The sequence below is a fragment of the Seriola lalandi genome, unplaced genomic scaffold, assembly GCF_002814215.2.
Source record: "Seriola lalandi dorsalis isolate HSWRI2012SDOR001 ecotype SW California unplaced genomic scaffold, Sedor1 jcf7180002054337, whole genome shotgun sequence".
NCBI lineage: Eukaryota > Metazoa > Chordata > Actinopteri > Carangiformes > Carangidae > Seriola > Seriola lalandi.
Window position 1 is genome coordinate 993,413 of NW_019524890.1, and position 19,412 is coordinate 1,012,824.

General features: G+C 39.9%; 2 protein-coding genes across 3 annotated transcripts in view; one reads left to right on the plus strand and one right to left on the minus strand.

Moving 5' to 3' along the window:
• rxraa (retinoid X receptor, alpha a) overlaps positions 1 to 11,683 on the plus strand; it is a 107,240-nt gene extending 95,557 nt beyond the window's left edge. For both annotated transcript variants that reach the window (XM_087174312.1, XM_023407524.2), the window contains exons 7-11: positions 631 to 760; positions 2,072 to 2,204; positions 3,881 to 3,972; positions 5,771 to 5,876; positions 7,091 to 11,683. In XM_087174312.1, coding sequence (XP_087030438.1) covers positions 631 to 760; positions 2,072 to 2,204; positions 3,881 to 3,972; positions 5,771 to 5,876; positions 7,091 to 7,238 — 609 coding nt within the window. In that variant the 3' untranslated portion in view covers positions 7,239 to 11,683. The remainder of the gene's footprint in view (positions 1 to 630; positions 761 to 2,071; positions 2,205 to 3,880; positions 3,973 to 5,770; positions 5,877 to 7,090) is intronic.
• A 271-nt stretch (positions 11,684 to 11,954) lies between these two features.
• wdr5 (WD repeat domain 5) lies at positions 11,955 to 19,051 on the minus strand. The gene is made up of 14 exons (XM_023407525.2): positions 18,877 to 19,051; positions 17,710 to 17,819; positions 17,422 to 17,530; positions 17,148 to 17,221; positions 16,835 to 16,924; positions 16,405 to 16,494; positions 16,146 to 16,229; positions 15,994 to 16,049; positions 14,533 to 14,579; positions 14,266 to 14,341; positions 14,014 to 14,047; positions 13,613 to 13,687; positions 13,353 to 13,440; positions 11,955 to 13,132 (listed from the first exon to the last, which is right to left on the minus strand). Exons 2-14 carry the CDS (start codon positions 17,785 to 17,787, stop codon positions 13,032 to 13,034), a joined length of 1,002 nt encoding a protein of 333 aa, XP_023263293.1. The 5' UTR covers positions 17,788 to 17,819; positions 18,877 to 19,051; the 3' UTR covers positions 11,955 to 13,031.
• Between the last annotated feature and the right edge of the window lie 361 nt (positions 19,052 to 19,412).

Here is a 19,412-nt window from a genome sequence, read left to right on the forward strand (position 1 = left end):
TAATAGAAAATGGTTCGTATTAGTTGAGTTTAGTCTCAGTAACATTACATGGATAATAGTTAGATTATCATTATTGTAAGAATTACAGTGAGAAAATATAAATATTCATTACAAACAATCATTTGCAGATTTTTCAAAGCCTTGCCTGGTCTGGTAATTGTCCCATTCAAGCTCCTAACAGCTTGTTCAGTGCTGAAGTGTCAGTAGAGTGTCAGGAGGGGCCTCTTGAGCTCCACAAGCTGTCCAAAAGGCTGATTTGTGTGTCGGCTAAAAGGTCCCCAAAGAAAGAGTCTGCACGGCGAAAGTTGTTTTTTCACCGGCAGCTCTCTGCAGGTATTTCCTCCACGAGCTGGGACAGAATCACTGTTTGTTTTGTCTTCCTACTTGCTCCTCTTCAGAGGAAATTATTCACAGCGTAGTACTCATGTTGGCTTGAGTGTGTGTGGTGTGTGTGTATGTGTGTGTCTGTATGCGTCTGTGTGTGAATGCATGCATGGTGTTAGGTAGCTCAGCCCAACACCTTGGCCAAGAGAAACAGACTAAAACAAAAATATGACACCTATGTATTTCATGCATAACCTGAGTTTCTAACTTTTAGATTTGTTTCTGTTTGCCTGTGTTTACCTGCAGCCCAACGACCCAGTGACAAATATCTGTCAGGCGGCTGACAAACAACTCTTCACACTGGTGGAGTGGGCCAAGAGGATCCCCCACTTCTCTGAGCTGCCGCTGGACGACCAGGTCATCCTTCTACGAGCAGGTCTGTCACAAAGGACATAAATGAGTTCAGAACAAAGCTGAAAAGAAAGTTGTTGTGCACAAACAATATACAATGACAGTGATGACTCTGTTTACCCCTCCATGAGATATATAAATACATAGCACTTGGCACCAGGAGTTGACATCAAATAATGTATAAATCAACACACAAACTGACTGCTAAATGCTAAATAGTGATTGTTTTATCTTGGTTAAAATTATCAAGCACTCAGGTTTTATGATCCTGCACAACAGTGGATACCCCTTTATGTTAGTGTATAGACAGGAAAAAAAACAAACATGTTTCAGATGATAAACAAAAACTCCTATGAGAAAACACACAGAATTGCAGATGCTAGTGCAAGCTCTCTCGCTGTATCTGGGTAGAAAAATCTAGACTAATCTGCTGAATAACTCTGTTGGTCATGTGACTGAAACAAACATCAGACCCACCAAGGTCACAGCGGCTCATTGTGTGTATCTGCTGTATGTGGAAAAAGCAAGTTAACCGCTCAGGATCACAGAAGCAGCAATTTAAAACAGAGAGTGAATCATCTGTCACTTCTGTTATATTCACCAACATCACATGCAGGAAGGTCTTTTGGGTTCTCCCAACACATTGCCCTTGTTGCCTGCCTGTCGCTCCTAATTACACCATTATATTCTAAATCCCCCTCCGGGAGAAAAAAAAAAAAAAATGCTATTATACACACATCCCTTACTCTGAAAAAAAATCCTCCCATCATTCCTTATCTTTCGCACATACACTGATGGAGAGACTTCAGCAAAGCAGAGAGAGACATTATTCTGGAGAGCTCGTCTCTTCTCGGCTCTCAGGTTTTCTATAAATAACCGCTTTAGTTCTGCTGTATCACAGATAAAAGCATCCCAGCTCCTCTCATACCCAACTCAACTCTGGGGAGAAGAGGCAAGTGTTGCCAGGCAGAACAGTTAAAGGAACCCTGTCACTCAAAAGGCAGCGTCTTGTGTCTTCAGTGCTCTCTGTGTCAAGCCCCTGCTTTGGCACATCAAGCCTGTTGTCTTTATTGTGATGGCAGGCGCAGTTCATCCCTTTTACACGCTTGTCCCTCAGAAAGCATGACTCGAATGTCTTAGTAATAACCTGATGCCTGTGCTTGAGAAAGCTGCACGCTTTTTGCCGCACAGCTTAATTGATTCATTGAAATTCTCCCTTTGTTGTCAGTTTCATTTTGCTTGAATGCTGTGTGAACTTCTGTACTGGGATTTGCTTAGAGTTTTTTGTTTTTTTCCTCATACTTTTCCTCGATCCCTCTCCCTATCTCTCCCTCAGGTTGGAATGAGCTCCTCATTGCATCATTTTCGCACCGTTCGATAGCGGTTAAAGACGGGATTCTGTTGGCAACCGGGCTGCATGTACACCGCAACAGCGCTCATAGTGCCGGAGTGGGAGCCATCTTTGACAGGTCATTATTGCCATATTACTGAACTATCCTCCACTTAGAAGTAGCCATGTATAAACTAATGTAAGTGCAAACTGCAGCTACCACTTTTAGCAGTATTTCAGGTAACACTTCCTGGGTGTGTTGATAATGACAGCTTTTTGCTTGCAACGTTGACCAGTGTATATACTCCTCCAGCACATCTGCTTTGGTCTTTTTAGGTTTTATTAATGCCTTATTACTGATCTATGAAGGAACAATAAAACATTCATTAACAACTAATAATGTATTGTTTACATCAGAAATTTTTTATTAGAAAGTGGTTTAATTCTTTAGAGCATATGACAGCATATTAAAGTTTCTCTCACTGAAATATTACACCTAGACTGAAAGTTCCGTGTGTGCTTCATGAAAGTCAAAGCAGCACAGGAACTATTGATTGCCTCCAGTATATTAAATATGTACACCTGTATGCATCAGGGGTCACACAGGAATAGTGAACTGCTCAGAAAATGTCAAACAAAAAAAAAGAAAAAAAAAAAAAGACACAAGCCAGGCACAGTGAAGTCAGGTGTGTGCAGGAACCACCCGGGTGACGGTTATTGACATTCCAGGGTGGCTGCAGCGTTACACCTGGAGCTGAGTTCAGATACTCAATTTGGAAAGATATGAATGATACAAGCAAACTGTATATTATGTATTTAATTTTGTTATTGGTATTCTGTTATCAGTTAATCACTCAAATAATTCACTTTGAATATAAAAATTGCAGGTGCTGTCATCAAATCCACACTAACAGCGTCTATCTTTGAATATCTGTCTCTTCTTCTCTCTTCTCATGCGTCTCTGCTCCTCTGATCACCAGCTTCTGTGCTCGCTCATCGGCGTTCACAGCCACAGGACATATTCCGTCTCTGCATTAACTGTGGCAAGCATTAAGATAAGGAGAACTGATAATGTTATTTTATCTACTCTGCTCTCTCTTCACCATACAAATGAAGAGCCTGATTAACTTAAACACTTGAGTCGTCTCCTTTTCTGTTTTGTTTTTTTTCTTTTTTCTAGCCCTGTTGTTCCTCCTCAGAGCAAATTGAATTAGAATGAGCTAAGAGCCACAATTGACTTTACTATCCGAGAGCGGGGGGGGGGGAGAGAAACGGAGTGAGAGGGAAAATAAAGAGCGCCGGGGAGAGGGTGTGACCGAGTCAAAGAGGGGTGAGGAGTTCGAGCGACTCCGTGCACCGATCCTCCCACCAGTGATGTCACACGCAGACAGTGGGAGTGCGGGTGTTAGATTACAGCTTGTGTTTACTCTGCGGCTTTCCTTTTATGAAAACCATGTACTAAATATAATTACTTTGCAGGGTTGTAAACTTTTCCACTGATCTAACTGTGCCTCTGTGGGCTGAGAGGACGCTTGTGTGTATTATTTGTTTTTAAATAGATTTGAGCTGGATAGTAGTTAAAACATATTTTTAATGTCCTTGTCTAGATGTGGATAATTCATATGAACCGTGGTGTGTCATTTTCAAAAATGTACCAATTACACTCAGAAGGTTTCCTGTGAACTTCTCCGGCACTTTTTTCATAGTCTAGTAGCCAAGAAGTTTTAAACACTCTTGAAATAGTATTTTACATCTGATTTTAAATGAGCCAAATCTCTAACTTTGTGGGTGTTTTTTTGTGTCTCTTTTGTGCAGAGTGCTCACAGAACTGGTGTCTAAGATGAGGGACATGCAGATGGATAAGACAGAACTGGGGTGCCTTCGAGCTATAGTCCTTTTCAACCCAGGTATGTGTATGCTTTCATTTGCTGTGAAGCTGTAAATGAGGTGTTTCAAAGATGTGTGGTTTTAAAAGAGCACGTACTGCTGGAAACTGTCTTTTTATTCCAGTTTCAACTGCACTTTGAACCAAAAGAATCAACTGGTTATCAGAGCACAGCACAAGTGGAGCTTTTATTAAAGTTCAAAGATCTTTGTGAACTGTAGGGCTGTGACTGTTTCTAGTTCTAACAAGGAAAAACAGCGTTCAGATGACTTTAATATTGCTAGGATGCACTATGACTCATTAAGCCTAAAGCGATCCTCAGCATAAACTCTATATTTCTCCCCCTGTAAGCTTGAAATAGGACTTAAAAAAAAATGTGTTGCTTCCACATTGAATCAGCTTGAATTTGTTTACAATCGATTCCAATGGTGGCAACTTCTCACAGAAACTTCTCAAACCACACCTGCAACTTAATCCGCTTCTCCACTGCACATTGGTATTTCACTTTTTTTTCATCTTTTTTTTTTTTTTTTTGGAAACATTCATTTTTCACCAAAATGTGTATCTTCAGGTGGAGGTTTATAGCTTCAGAAAGGATGATAGCAGGGTACAGACGTAGTGTACTCAGCAATATGTTTGGAACAGACTGAGCATATGGATGGAGAAGAGGATTATGCTGCAGGAAAATAAATAAGTAAAAACATGTCACCATTTGGGATCCTCTGGACTGAATCTAACATGATGTCAGAAGTGAGGAAACTGCAAATGTTTTACATGAATTTTTCAAGCCGAATAAAGAGTATTGATGCTCAAATTTTAGACGCTGGGTGGAGTATCATTTTAGGTCTAGTGTGGGTGACTCAGCTCGACCTCATTAATGTAACATGAGAATTGGGAACTGAATTTTGACTTTGCCTTGGTTCTCCTTGACCCTAACTTCTCTTGAGGAATTGAGACTTGCATGTGACTGCATGTAAAACTGATACCATCTCTGCATAGCACAGAGGTAAAAAAGAAAAAAAAGAGCAAAAAAAAGCACAAAATAAAGGCTGATATAGTACATATTTAATAATGAATTCTTGTATATTTTATATATATATATATATATATATGTCAGTGTGCTGCTCTGTATTTCAACCTCATCCACATGGCACCGACGTTTACCAAACAGTGTGACCCAGGTTTTTAATGACCTAGTGTGGGAGCCTCCCCTCCGTCCCACAGATCCACAGTGGCCCCCACACACTGATCCTCTGTGCTCCACATTTTGTTCAGGCCACATCCAGACCTACTGGCCCCGGTTCACTTCTCGGCTTTATTTCTTGTTAATTAGGGGTTCGCGAGAACGGGTCTGACTGAGAAAGCAAACTGCGGGGGCGGTGGAGAAGGGGATGTTGAGGCTATAAAGGCCCTCAGTCCTCCCTTTCCCACACTGTGTGATCCAGTCCAGCCATTAACAACAAATGTTCATTCAGTGTTGATCAATTGAGCAAAGCTTTGTTCATCCGAAATGTTAATAAGTGACGTGTTTGTTTTGTTAATCAAAGATGAATCGTCCAGTGAAGCTTAAATTAGCGCAGCTTTGAAATCACTGTCCTAATTGGACTAACCCAGAATGGGGTGACACACGTCCACAATGAGGCTATGAGGTTAAAACTCAACTTGTCAGTTAGTCCCCGCTGTTCCTTCATAAACTCTTTCAGCTACAATTGTAAGAGTTGTAAAGAAGAATGTTAAAAAAAAAGGGGGGGGGCATACATACCCATGATACATCTCATGTTGTTGTTGTTTATGTTTTTTTTGTTTTTTTGTCTCCACAGACTCAAAAGGTCTGTCCAACCCAGGTGAGGTAGAAGCCCTAAGAGAGAAAGTCTATGCGTCTTTAGAGGCCTACTGCAAACAGAAATACCCAGAGCAGCCTGGCAGGTATGAAGACCAACACAGAAATGATTGTGCACATCTCCAGACTGTGGTGCTGATTTAAACCGTGCAATCCTCACGTAGAGAATTCAGAAAAGATTCGGGCTCGTAACTTGTATTAATCTTGCACCTATCCACACAAGCCTTTTTAGAAGGTAAAAATTAGAGCTGCTACTTACAGTGTCCACACAAGCAATCATTTTAATCAATACAGTAGCTCTGAGTTCAGCTTGTCATCAGGTGTGACTGATTGCTTGTACAGATGCCGTGCATTCATGTAGCAGTGTTTTCTTTAACTGTCAAAGATGGTGTGGATGAAAATGATTTCAAATTCAATGAAACTTAGTTTGATGTTCATAACTTGCTCTCTTTGAATACAGTTTCTCTTCCCCAGATGATTATTTTCAATCATTTTCCATTCGTTTGTTACTTGTTACTAACCATTGTGAGGAGAACAACAAAATGAAAAGGTCTGTAAATAAGTTTTAAAGCTCTGAAAATACGTGGGCCTCACACAAGAACATTTTTGTATTCGTATCCTAAATCACTTCTTACATTTTTTACTTTTTTCCATGAGGCTTGCTTGTATGAGACCTCCAAGTCGGAGCCGTCGAACTCTCCTCACTGCACAAACTTGTCGTAAATTGATCGTTTCAGCTTGATGAATGCCAGCTGTTCATGAGGAGCTTTTCCACTCTGTTCGTGGGCAAGTTTCATTCACAAAAATGTTACTCAAAAGTCAAAAAACAAAAAGAACCTCACACTATGGAGCTTCAAGTCCTGCTGTTGGAAATCAGCAGACAAAAACAGAAACAGAAACAAGGGTCTGTCGTCATGTCAACAAACAGGAAATATTATTAATTATATGCAATTATAAGTCAAACAAATGAAGTATGATCTATACACAAGTGGTACTACGCACCTGGACCGCTTGTAACCTCTGTACCTAAGAAAAACTTCTAAGTCATTCTCTTAAATAACTTTTATGTAATACTTGAGAATGAATTTGTTCATATGAGTGCTTCTTGCATGAGGCCCAACACGTGGCAGCTGCACATTATACTGATGATACTGTAGGTATTTGTGGTATTAGTCATGTAGTCTGTACTAAGATTGTTTTGCTTCGAGAACATCTCCTCTCCCTCCCTCTTCCTGTCAGATGTATCATGCCGATGTTTTATTTTAGTCAAGTGTTTTCGTTTGGTCTTGTGTTGTGACAGGTTTGCCAAGCTGTTGCTGCGGTTACCAGCGCTGCGCTCGATCGGCCTGAAGTGTCTGGAGCACTTGTTCTTCTTTAAGCTCATCGGCGACACGCCCATCGACACCTTCCTCATGGAGATGCTAGAGGCTCCACATCAAATGACATAATAGCGTAAGGGGGTTGAGCCCTCGCCCCTCTCCTCTCCTCCTCCCTCCCTCCCTCCTCCTCCTACATCTCCCACCAGCCATGGATCAGGAGCAGGGTCCTTTTTTAAAAATCCTGTCTCCAGCAAGGGACAGATCACGTGACGATTTTGGACGGAGAACCTCTCCCTTCCTCCCTCCCCTCGCTCCTCGGCTCCCTTTTGATGTGTTTCGAAACAATGAAATCATCATGTCTGTGGGTCTGTTTTATACCTTGTAAAAATATATAAATAAGAAATATATATATGAAAATCACACGACAACACGAGTGACGACAACAGTGGACTGAACTGAGGAAGGACAGAGGACAAAAGAAACGTATTGAGCCATCGTTTTCATCTTTGCTGTTCCTACACCTTGACGAGAAAAAGCAGAAATGATCAGGTTTTAAACACCCACGGTTATGCTTCCAGGTATATTAAAAAAAAAAAACGGTGATGATGTCATATTTGGACACTCAGCGTTGTGATCGGGACAATCGTGGACTCGGAGAGCCTCAGGCTGTCTAGACTTGGACCTGAGCCTTCTCCGTCTTTCAGGACTGAACTTACTTTGGGGAGGGACGGTGGGGGAAGATGTCTGCTTAAAGGAACTCGTCCGTTCCTGCCTGACTCGACTGAACACATCAGGTCTTGCACTAGCTGTTTTTTGAAGTGTGAGCTTTCTGGAGTAGTAGAACTCAGAGGTAGGTTAACAAGACTGGAAGTGTTCAAAAACCTCAGGTCTCTGCCCAATTCCAACAAATACAACCATGTCTTACTCTATTAGCACTGTGCAACATCGGGGAGGACGACCTGTTAGTCCACTAATCAGCCCTTCAGTTAACGTATTGATCGAGAAAGAGATGCTTGAGAGTTTGTTATGTACAATCTGCGCTGTTCTTTTCTGCACATAGGAAAAACGCTGGCTGTTGTAAATTAGCCTCACGCTAGCTTTAGGCTGCATGAGCATCACTGGATGCTCTGAAAGGCAACCAGCAGGCTCAGCAGCTTGGAACAACTTTTGTCATCCTCTTTTAAACATTTGGCCTTCATCGGAAGCTTTCAAGAGATCACATCGAACTCGGATGGCTGGAAAGCGAGCGCTCGTTCTCATCTGTGGGGGGGATATTGTTGTTTCGTCAGCCCCTGAGCTCCTTTCCGTCCCACGTCCAACCTCCCCACTCGTCATTTCATGTGAATTTGAGCACACCATTTACACCTCCACAATCCCCTCTGCTCAAAGCGGCGGGTATTAGCTTTTCAAAACACCTCATATCTACCTGTACAGAAAGTTACAACCGCATACAGTATTGACGCTATTTTCAGTTTTTCATTTTAACAACAGCAATGCACAATTACCTCTGTTTCCATCCCTCAGACCTTCAGTTCCTGACACTCATTTAAACATTTACAAAATGCGGGAGAAGTGCGTGTTGATGCAGCAGAGCCATTATTTTGTTTATTTGTTTGTTACTTGGCACTTAACCTCATGACAGTGGAGTCGGGTTCCTAAATGGAGAGCTGATGTTGATGTAATCGACCTCTGAGGTGGAATTTGGCCCCGGCCCAATCAGGCACGCCCCAATTGTTGCCCTCCTCAGAGGGTCACGCACACTCGCTCTCTCTGCACTTCTCTGGACAACCAAGTGTCACTCAAGTTGAAATGTTAAATGTCTCCATGTTATGTATAAACATGCTTTATGCCCATATTCTGCTTTTTTTTTTTGTTGTTTTTTTTTTTCCTCTTCTCCTTTTTCTCTAAATGCTGCAGCTGCTGCAAAACTATGCATCAAGTGCATTTCCAAAGATTGTCCACAGAGCGGGTGCATATTCTAACAGCTCAGAAAGGTCTGATTCCTTTTAAAACAGGTGTTTGTGAGGTGTGGGTCCACTGTAATCATTTCCTGGAGCAGAAATCTAATTGAAGTTATTTTCCCCACTATTCAGATATTTGATTCTGTACCAGTTTATTTAGCTGTGACTCATTACATAGAAAACAAACAGCTATTTGACAGTGTGTTATGGTACAGTGGAGCACAGTGGAGGTTATGGACATGCTAGATAATAGCAGAGCAAGAGAAAATGACTGAAAGAGAATTAAATTCAAGGATTTCCCTTCAGTGTTCACATATTAACTACTTCTTCATCAGTTTGTGGTCACACTGAGTGTATGGAGTCTTGATAGTGCCACGTAAATACTTTTTTTTTTTAAATCCCTTAACATTTAATTAATGAATTCAAAAGGTTAATTCGATTTCCAATTTATTTTTGCATTTAAAAACTCAAAGTAAAAAGCAAAATAAGATAATTACATTTGCCATTTAAAGATTCTATTGCCCTTTTTTATGAAATAATAACTGAATTTTAAAATTGAATAACAATGCTGATTTTAAAAAGGCTTATAAATCTTTTCTTGGTATTCCATGTGCCTGATATATTTTATCTGTTTGTTTACTGCTTTAACGTTTACAGTTCCACTTTAAGCATTTAAATTGTCACTTAAAAGTGAAATGACGGCCAATCCACAGAGCGGTAAAAGGAGCTGTTATTGGCCAGTTGTCAGCTTCTGATCCGCACTATGAGTTCAGTTTATTTTACTTTATTAGTTTTTTTTTTTTTCAGTTTGTCAAATTTATTAATTGAACATAATTTCAACAAAAGAAAAAAGAAAAGTCTGAAAAAGTATCAAATTATTCTGGTGCCACCATCAGGACTCCATGGCAGTGGTGACTCTGACCAAAACACCACTGAAACGATGACCATATGTCAAACTTTCAGGGTGACTTGGGGCCGGTTTTCACAGACGTGCATCACTGAAGGGCCTCCAGTGGGGCGTTAATCCACCTCCTGAGAAACTGATCCCCAGACATCCGCTGATCTTTTTCCTTATGAAGAAAAAGCAAAGACCCAGTTCAGATGCCAGCATTGAAATGTCAGATACTGTATGCTTCAAGCAGGACGACGACCTTTACTTTCAGTCTCAGAGCGGTTTGGAGAAGAGAGCGAGAGTGTGAGGGATTTGGCGTGAGATTTAAGAGCTGTGAGCTCCCTCTAGTGGAAGAGAAGCAGCACTGCAACATTACTTGAATTTTTTTCTACAAGTATTTAATCAGACAACAAGACAGCACTTTCTCACAGTGTTATTATCATCAATGTTCTTTTGGATCAGACAAGAACCTCAGTGTCTGTGCTTGTTAAAAACTGAAAATAAGTAGCAATAACTTCAGTATGACCTGTTGGTTTGTTGTTTTATTGTTACTCAACAGTTTCAATGAGGTGGTCTGTGTTATTACTAACTATCCAGGTGACAGTATTAACTGCCAGCTTGAGCTCGGTTTACAGTATTTATATTCTGGAAAATGATACTTGTTTGTCTGTTAAAAGAAAAAAAAAAACTGTCAATTTAAGCATTATGGCAAAGAGAAGCTCTACTCACATTCAGCTTTTTCTGTAACACCGGGCGACATTTCTTAATCAAGAAAAGCAGATATTAAGCAATTAAATGTTTCTTTTTTTCCAACAGGGTGACCCAACTTTAAAATTATTATCCTCCTGTTGTCGTCAGTGTCACGAGGTCTCCTGCTATTAGTTTACTGTGATTGGTTACTGCAGGTATCTTAAGCCATAAAGTGGATGATGTGGGAGCTCACTCCCCTGCAGGAAATGGACAGACAAGGATCTTCTCGACGAGATAAAAGAAACGATCACCCACACGGAATGATAATCTACATGAATGCTTTATAACATAAAGCTATATTTTGTTAATATGTATATGTGTATATATTTATAAATATATAACAGATCTGTTCCTTGAGTATTTCCAACATTGACAGAGGGGGACAAGTCTTTCAGACCAAACTGTTCCGCACCAGGTGTTCTTCAACTCAGAGTTTTATGGTGTTTTCTTTTTTTCACAAATATCTGAGGGTTTTTTTTGTTTGTTTGTTTGTTTTATTTTTTTACATTTCAACCTTGACTTTATAAAAGTACTCTCAATCAACCAGCAGAATCGCAGCACCTCCAAACTCAAAAAGAACCAGCTTCTCAGCAGTTTATGGGACCTCAAAAAAACTATGAAAGAGAGAAAACAAAAAGGTTAAGTCTTTAAACCCTCCAAAATACGTGTTGCTTGGCAAGTGTATGTTCAAAAAAATGTAATCAGGAAAAGCTGAGCTTGTGACACAATCACTGCTTTCTTTGTTGCATAGACAGTAAAATGTTCAAGTTAAAAAAAAAGAAAGAAAAAAAAGAAAAAAAACACTTGGAAAAAGATCTATTTTTGTACAAAGGTAATTTTATCCCTTGCTTATGTGCTCTGTTCTTTGCCTTTTCTTCTGTGGGCTGTTGTATACGTTGTGGAAAAGCTTATTTGACGAGGCAAGAGAACATTTTCAGATTATTAAATGAGAGGAATGGTTGGCTTTGGCACCTTGGTAAACTGTGTCGCCTTTACTTCGCCATTTTCAACCTGTCGCTGCAAGACGGGATTGTCTTCATTATATTTTTTGTCTATTTTTAAAAAGGAGGTGGAATTTTTGTCATCTGTTCTTTGTGGGTTGTTCTCTGATGTTCCTTCATGGACAGAAAAAAAAAAGTTATTAAAAAACTTTAAAGTGAGCTCGACTGACGCTGAGTTGATTGTTAACGGATCCCGAAAACACACTCCAAACAAGATGTTTTCACTCATGACTCGGTAACATGAAACATACAAAAACTGGTTTTATTAAGTTGCAGGTCATAGCTGTCAAATGCAAAACAGATTCCACAAAAATCCAGGTTAACTATAGAGAACAGAGGCTGCTGGCTTTGTGTGCAGAACTATGAGCTAATCAGAAAGCAGTAATTATAAAAAAAAAAAAAAAAACAACAGCTAAAATAATCCAATCACAGTACATGACGGCGTACTATGTACAACTACAACACAAAATAAATGCATTTGGTCACTGTGGTGAACTGTAAAATATTAACATTAGGAGAGGAGGGATCTCAAGTCAAGGCTCCAGTAGGATTGTAAAAAGAAAATACTCATTTCAATATTGTAGATTGTAATTCTCAAAATATTGTATATGTGACATCACATTTTAAGGTGTTATGGACTTGGTTCAAGCTCTGAAAATATCTTATGGTATGGCACAGCGCTTACTTAAGATCTGACATTTGATGTTAAGGAGAGAAAGAGAAGTAACTGTGGCACCACTTGAATAAATAACAGACAGAAGGGTTTTAGGTACCTCTTTTTTTTTCTCTTTTTTTACTGAAATGTGAAGCTTGATGTCAAAGTCACCTCCACCTTGAAGAAATTTAGACAACCCTACAGTTACACAGACAAAAGAAATGGGGGGGGGGGGAAAGTCCGAATTATTAGATGTATTATACAAGGCCATAAATGAGTGTGTGGGAGCCGGTATGCAGCAGTGACATTAGGGTTAATGCAGTGTTAAAAAAAAATACTGAAGCACCAGAGCGGTGTTGTATAACAAAATTCACCCATTTCCCTTCTGAGACGACAAAATCTGGCACGTGTGGGGTAAAAAGAAACCACTGATGAACGATCTCAGATGCGACAAGGGGGAACACGTCCGCTGCAGGACTAGCCTCGGCTGATACGGTGCGTATGTGTGTGTGTGTGGCTCTCCGTGCTGAATTTCATTACCCGAAAGCCGTCTGCATCCAGCAGGTGCTCTCTGTTAGAAAAAAACGTCCTCTTTTCTTACAACAAAATGTAGAAAAAAAAAAAAAAAAGATATGAATAGCCCCCAAAAAGATCCAAGAGGGCTTAGCAGTCGCTTTTCCATAGCTTGATGGTTTTGTCATTTTCTAAAGCCGCAGATGCGATGATGTTCTCTGTCGGGTGGCAGGCAGTCGAGATGACGACGTCTGAAAGGAAGCGATGAGATGGAAAATTGAAACGGTGTTTAGAAATGCAAATTAAAGTTTTATAAGCTTCGAATAGTTCAGAAGACCATTTATTTACACCCCAAATATCTGTCTTAAAAAAAAGAATTCTGTCTTTTCTCCTTCAGAAATGAACCACATGATTAATTTCGATTGAAATGTGTGCTTTCAGAAACAAAGTAAGACGACGTGTGTGCTGTACCTGTGTGGCCCTGGAGTTTCTGCACAATCTCCTTCGTCTGCAGGTTCCAGATATAAACCATGTTGTCCTCTGAGCCCGACACGATCCACTGCAAGAGAGCAGCCGCGGAGCTTTTAGGTGCGAGTTACACTCATCTGCACATGGCCAGTTACTTGGAAAGTGTAAATGATTACACAAACAGTCCAGGGGAGACACTGAACAGCAGTTACATGTTACATTAAAGATGAGTGGTTAACACTCAGAGGAACAGGAGCTCTTACCTTTCCACCGGTGACGGAGAAATTTGCAAATATGCAGTACTTCTCGTTTTTATGGCCCGTGTACGTTTTCAAGCACTGGAAAGATGGAACACGAAGAATAAAATAAACATCTGAATCACACTGTCAAAAATATTCCCAGCAGCACAAACTGGATTATTGTATTCACTAGTAAACAAAGGTTTAAGAGATTAGAATAATTTACTGTAATTATCAGGTTAAACATATCATTATCAACATTAAGGTAGTAGAGATTTGCATATAAATATATTAAACTAGACTGGAAACATGAGACTGATTCGTTCTAATTTACACCTTTGTAGGTCAAATTATATAATAATTCAAAAAGATTATATTTGAAAACAGTGTAAACAAGTGACTTATACATGAACAGTTGAGCTCACCTTTCCTTTGCTGTAGTCCCACAGCTTCAGCGTGCTGGAAAACAAACACAAATACAGCAAAACAATGTAAAAATCAACAATATTTTATTCATGTTCACTTCATGTACCTGCTGTTTGTATAAACCTGGAGGTGAGGAAAGCTGACTATAGTGTTATGCTGCTCTCTGCTGGTGAAAAACGTGCAAAAAGGAAGCAGATAAATGACATAATGAAAACTAAAACAAACAGGAGCTGCAGGGACTCAACACTCACTTGTCCAGTGTAGCAGCCAGGATGTATTTTCCGTTGGGGGAAAACTTCACGAATGACACAGGGGGGTTGTCATCGTCTAATATAAACACAAAGAAGAAGACAGAGGAGTCAGCACAAGAACAATAAATACATAAATACTGACTTTGTCACACAGTTTATGCCATAATTCACAAAGAAATTGGATTTTCTGTCACTGATCTTAACCACTGTTTGCTGTAACAGATTCAACCGAACCAGGTCAAGGGGACTGAAGATGGATGATCTTACCTATGAGTGTCTTTAAACACTGCCCCGAGGCTGTGTCCCAGATTCGGCTGTGAATGTAAAAAAAAAAACGATTTAATTAGCAGTTGATAAAGTTGTTAAAATATTCCATTGTTAGAATACGTACACAGACACAGACACACACAGTGGAGATATAATCCATACACATCAGCTACATGTTTCAGGCACTGTCACGACACCTAACTCCCACATGGAGAGTATTATTCATGTTTAGTCTCTTAAATGTATTTTGCCATCTTCATATTCTGTTGACTGCCATGAAATCCGGATTTAAAAAGAAGTGGCAGCAGCAAAAGAAAGCCATTAGAAAAAAACTAAATAAATAAAATACACAGTGAAGCAGAGCATTTCTTCACTACATGGAAGAAAGACTCCGTCTGGTTGCAGCTCAGTGACACAGATATGTTCTGTGTGGAGTGTTGCCAGTTCCTGTCAAAGGCAAATCAGACGAGCTTATTTTCTTTAATATAAGCACTGGTGATAAGAGAACTGGTGTCTCACAGCTACAGACTCTCTCTCTCTCTCTCTCTCACTCTCTCACACACACTCACACTCACACACACACACACACACACACACACACACACACACACACACACACACAGCAGCAGCTTATTAACTGGGGCTTGGTTATGAAGCTAATAGAGCTGGAATTTGTTTTATGGTCGTTTTGAGATTCTGAACTAAGAAATTCGACATCTGACAACACATGAAAATTAACACACTGTTGGTTACTACACATTATTTATGTCATTTCTGTTATTTGGAGCCTTAAACAGCATGTTTGCCCATTTCTCAGTCATATCTGTCTGGCTGCTCTCCCCTGATTGGTCAATGTCAACTGAAAAACAAAACAACTACTCAATCACAGATGCAACAAACAAGCCAGTCCACAGTATGTGAGCAGAGCTAGCGTAGCTTCACCATTTTTTACAATGCTGTGGCAGTGCCAATACTAATTAGCATTTCTGCACCAATGTAACAATACAATGAGAATTTTAATTACATCTGCAAACAGAATGTATCTGCCTCTTGCAGGCACACTGTTGCTTCTGTAGTACGACATGTCTGAATACACATTTACATTTGTAAATATTGACAAGGCATTTGCTGATAAGCCCCCTCCTACGCATTTTTATTAAAGAGGCGAGACTTTAAATTATTTTCTTTATTACATAAGAGCATAGTGGCACATCATGCTGTGCGGTGGCAAATAAGTTTCAAGATCCATTACGTGTTAAACTGACTGTGTAGTAATCTGCTAATGAGGAGCGCTGCTTGACATTTCTACTGTGCTATTACTGAAGGCAAAGAGGCAACACGACTGACAGTGTACTTGGCTACAAATTAAAAAAAAAAAAACCTTATTGCATTTAATTGTTTTGACTATTGTGATGTGTGTGCAAAAAGAAAACCAAACAAAATAATATAGTTTGTTCTCACCAGAGGCCGTCATAGCTACTGGACACAATGAGGGAGCCGTCTCTGTTGAAATGAACCTGTGAGGCGACACGGATCATCACGTTACCGACATCATGTTAATCTTTCGTCTGGAAGATTGAACTTATGTTAAGAATTTAAAAATAATAACTTACAGCAGAGACTGGATCAGAATGAGCTGGCAATGTTTTCAAACATTTCCCAGTCTTCACGTCCCATATCCTCACACTCTCGTCAAACTAGACGCCAAAAAAAAAAAAAGACAAACATTCATCTCTCTTTTTTTTTTCTTTTTTTTTTTTTTTTTAAACCTCGCAGAGACATGCTTCTAATGCTCGAAGTGAGTGCTTTGGAAAAGGTCTAACATCTGGTTTCCATTTACTGCTTGTTTCATGCCAAAGGCTTCGTACTCACCGATCCTGACACGATAAGATTGGACTGGGGGTTGAAGTTGCAGCAGAAGACGTAGTTGCTGTGACCTTTTAGAGTTTTTAGGCATTTTCCCTGGATGAAAGAAAAATAAAAAGCAGCTGAATTGTCACATTCTCGCTGGCAGCGGAACAGAGGTGAACAATTACTCCTCACCCCGGAGCAGAAGAAGCATTAGACCGTCTTCAGCTAACACAGTGGAAGCAGCTGCTGCTTCAACGGGGATAAAAAATTTAAACATGAGCTGGAACCACAGATATGGATCCAAACGGTGTGCATGGATTTTAATGTTTGTACTTCATGAATTTATAATGTTACAAGACGCTGCAACAAGGCCTGACCGGTCACACTCTCCTGCACGTTTAGTTTGGCATAATTGGGAAGCCAGTTGTACAAAACTGTTTCAGTCTCTTACCGAGCTGACGTCCCAGATCTTCAGGGTTTTGTCATCTGATGCAGACACCAAGAGGTTGGAGTCAGAGGACCAGGCCACATCAGATATGCCCTGTGGAGTCACAGGAACTAATTAGTCACATAGCACTAAAGGCTCTGATTAGCACAGCAGGTGTGCAACATAACAAAACCACAGCTTTATCGATGCGTGCAGCTGTGGCTTCTTTATCGCCGATGCTACAACTGCTCCACCTGACAAATACAATCCCATTTTTCAAAACATCAAACAAAATAGCATCAACACCGCAGCAAAGGTGAGAGTGTGATAAACTCACAAGTTTATGTCCAGATATGGTTTTCTCAAACTTGCCGTCATACGCTCCCCAGATTTTGATGAGTTTATCAGCAGCTGTAAAGACAAAATAAATGTGCAATCACTGTTGCTGTAGCCTCCGTAAAACCAGATTCACTGCTGTAAACGGGTGTTTCTTGTTTCTTTTACAAAATGGCTTAACACTGATAGGGCATATAATAAAATCCCATATAGATAATTTACAGTAGAGTTTGTTAATTGATTAGTCATATGTGAAAAATGGTAAAACAACTCACATGAGCTGGCGAGCCACTCTCCACTGGGACTGAATTTGACGGAGGAGACGGCTTTCGTGTGGCCCGCTAATGTGAATTTCAGGCTGTAGTTTGGCTTGGCAGGTGCAGACTGTAAATGAAAACACGTCATGACATTTAAAACTCTCCCCCAGCCGTGTGACAAGAGGGCAAGCATTAGTTTGTAATTAGACAAGAACCACTTGATATTTCCTCATTTACAATTACCATAAAAACTAATGAGTTAAGAGACACTGCAGGAAACACTGACAATATTCAAGAAATCCAAACCTTGCTTTGACTGGCAGAAGCTGATGGTGCAACTGGAGGTTTTGTATCTGTGTCTGGTTTCTTATCTTCTGTTGCCATGGTGAGGAAATCAGCATTTATTGTGCAGGATCCTGACACAGAGAAGAAGCAGACATTGAAATAAGTTAAGAATGAAATTCTTTAGAAGTTAGTCAGTGCTGTTACATTCAGACAACCAAGGACAGAAATGTGCTTGCAGCCTGAGAGTTTTGTGGGAAATGGCATCATGAAGGGTTTACATATTCAAATGTGAAACAGCCAAACGGTTCCATATTTAGAAAGGTCTCCAATAAGCAGCTACTCGCCAGTATCACAACACAACACAACACAAGACAACACATGATGATGCATTAGTGTTTAATTAAGACTACAAAATATAGACTACATTAGTAATTACACAATGTATTTGCATTGGTTCGTGTCCATAATAATTAAAGCTGTAACAATGGTCCCTCCAAGAGATTTGTATGCCATATTTCATTGACAAAACGATCAAATCTAAATTCCCAGTGGTTGCTTTGATACGTATGCTAATCTTGTAAACCTTTAACAGAGGGGAGCCAGTTCATGGCTATGCAGCCTCTGGAAATGACACTGTAATCTCAGTAAGTGTTGAACACTAACCGCTTAGCAAAGGGTACAGATTTTCTACTGGTGTTTAGTGGTTAAAAATACCTGATCTGTTCGATTGATTTCTCCTTTAGCTATGAATGTAGCCTTTCTCAATTAGCTTTAGCTAGCTAATGCTAACTTGTCTTGTAAATATTTAAAGACGTAAACAGAAACATTTCACACAGTAATCTCAGGCCAGTTTGTGTTCATTTCAAATGGCTCGATGGCAATTCGTGTTTAAATGTAATAAAGCTGTAACAGGAAAATTCAAACAAAGGCTGCAACGGAACCTCTCGAGCCAAATTGACACTAACATCCCAGTGTAGATACGATATTTATTTCAGTATTTAAGATTTGAACTCTGACAGAAAGAGATAACTCTAAATATTAAACCCACTGGTTTTATAACAAGAGCTAAATACAGTATGATCATTCCGTCTGCCTTAAATTGATTGATGCTGTTGACAAATCGCCAGAGCTGCCACGGAGGGGCCCTCCATTCAAACAATGAGGAATCAGTGGTTAGACGATACTCACGGGAATTAACTGCAGCTCCGCGATCAGAATGTTATTCCTCGTAAAGACTGGTGAGAGAAACGCACGTACATTTATTCAGACGATCATGTAGGAAGCATATAGCAGTCAGCTTGCTCCTGAATGTTTGTCTGCGAGGAGGAAGCTGCGAGGAGAAGCGGGGAATGTGGTGTGGTGTTGCTTGTTTGCGCATGCGCGTTACACTCAGAAGTAACGGGAACTAATGAGGGACATTTTAAGTGTGAAAGATAAATATTTTAGTCACTTTATTTTTGAATTGTTTTAAATATGTTTTTCCAGCTTTGCCCTGCTATAAACAATTTAATTTTACTTTTACTGCCTTATAATTAATTCGCCATTATAATTTCTTATGGGTACTTTATAGCAATGTATCTGGGTGACTGCAGTTGCAGATTAGCTCATCTTGGCTAACTGTGGCACATTTAGAAATTAGATTTATGTTTAATAATGTGCTCTGTTTCTGATACATAACCACCAATACATCTAACTTTGACCACCTTTTTAACCATAGGGCAATA

Coding starts and splice junctions, on each gene's coding strand:
- wdr5 (XM_023407525.2), bottom strand. CDS start 17,787: ATGGCAACAGAAGATAAGAAACCAGACACAGATACAAAACCTCCAGTT. Junction 17,531..17,709: donor CTTCTGCCAGTCAAAGCAAG/GTTTGGATTTCT, acceptor TTTCATTTACAG/TCTGCACCTGCCAAGCCAAA. Junction 14,580..15,993: donor AGTAGCTATGACGGCCTCTG/GTGAGAACAAAC, acceptor TTACATTCACAG/CCGAATCTGGGACACAGCCT.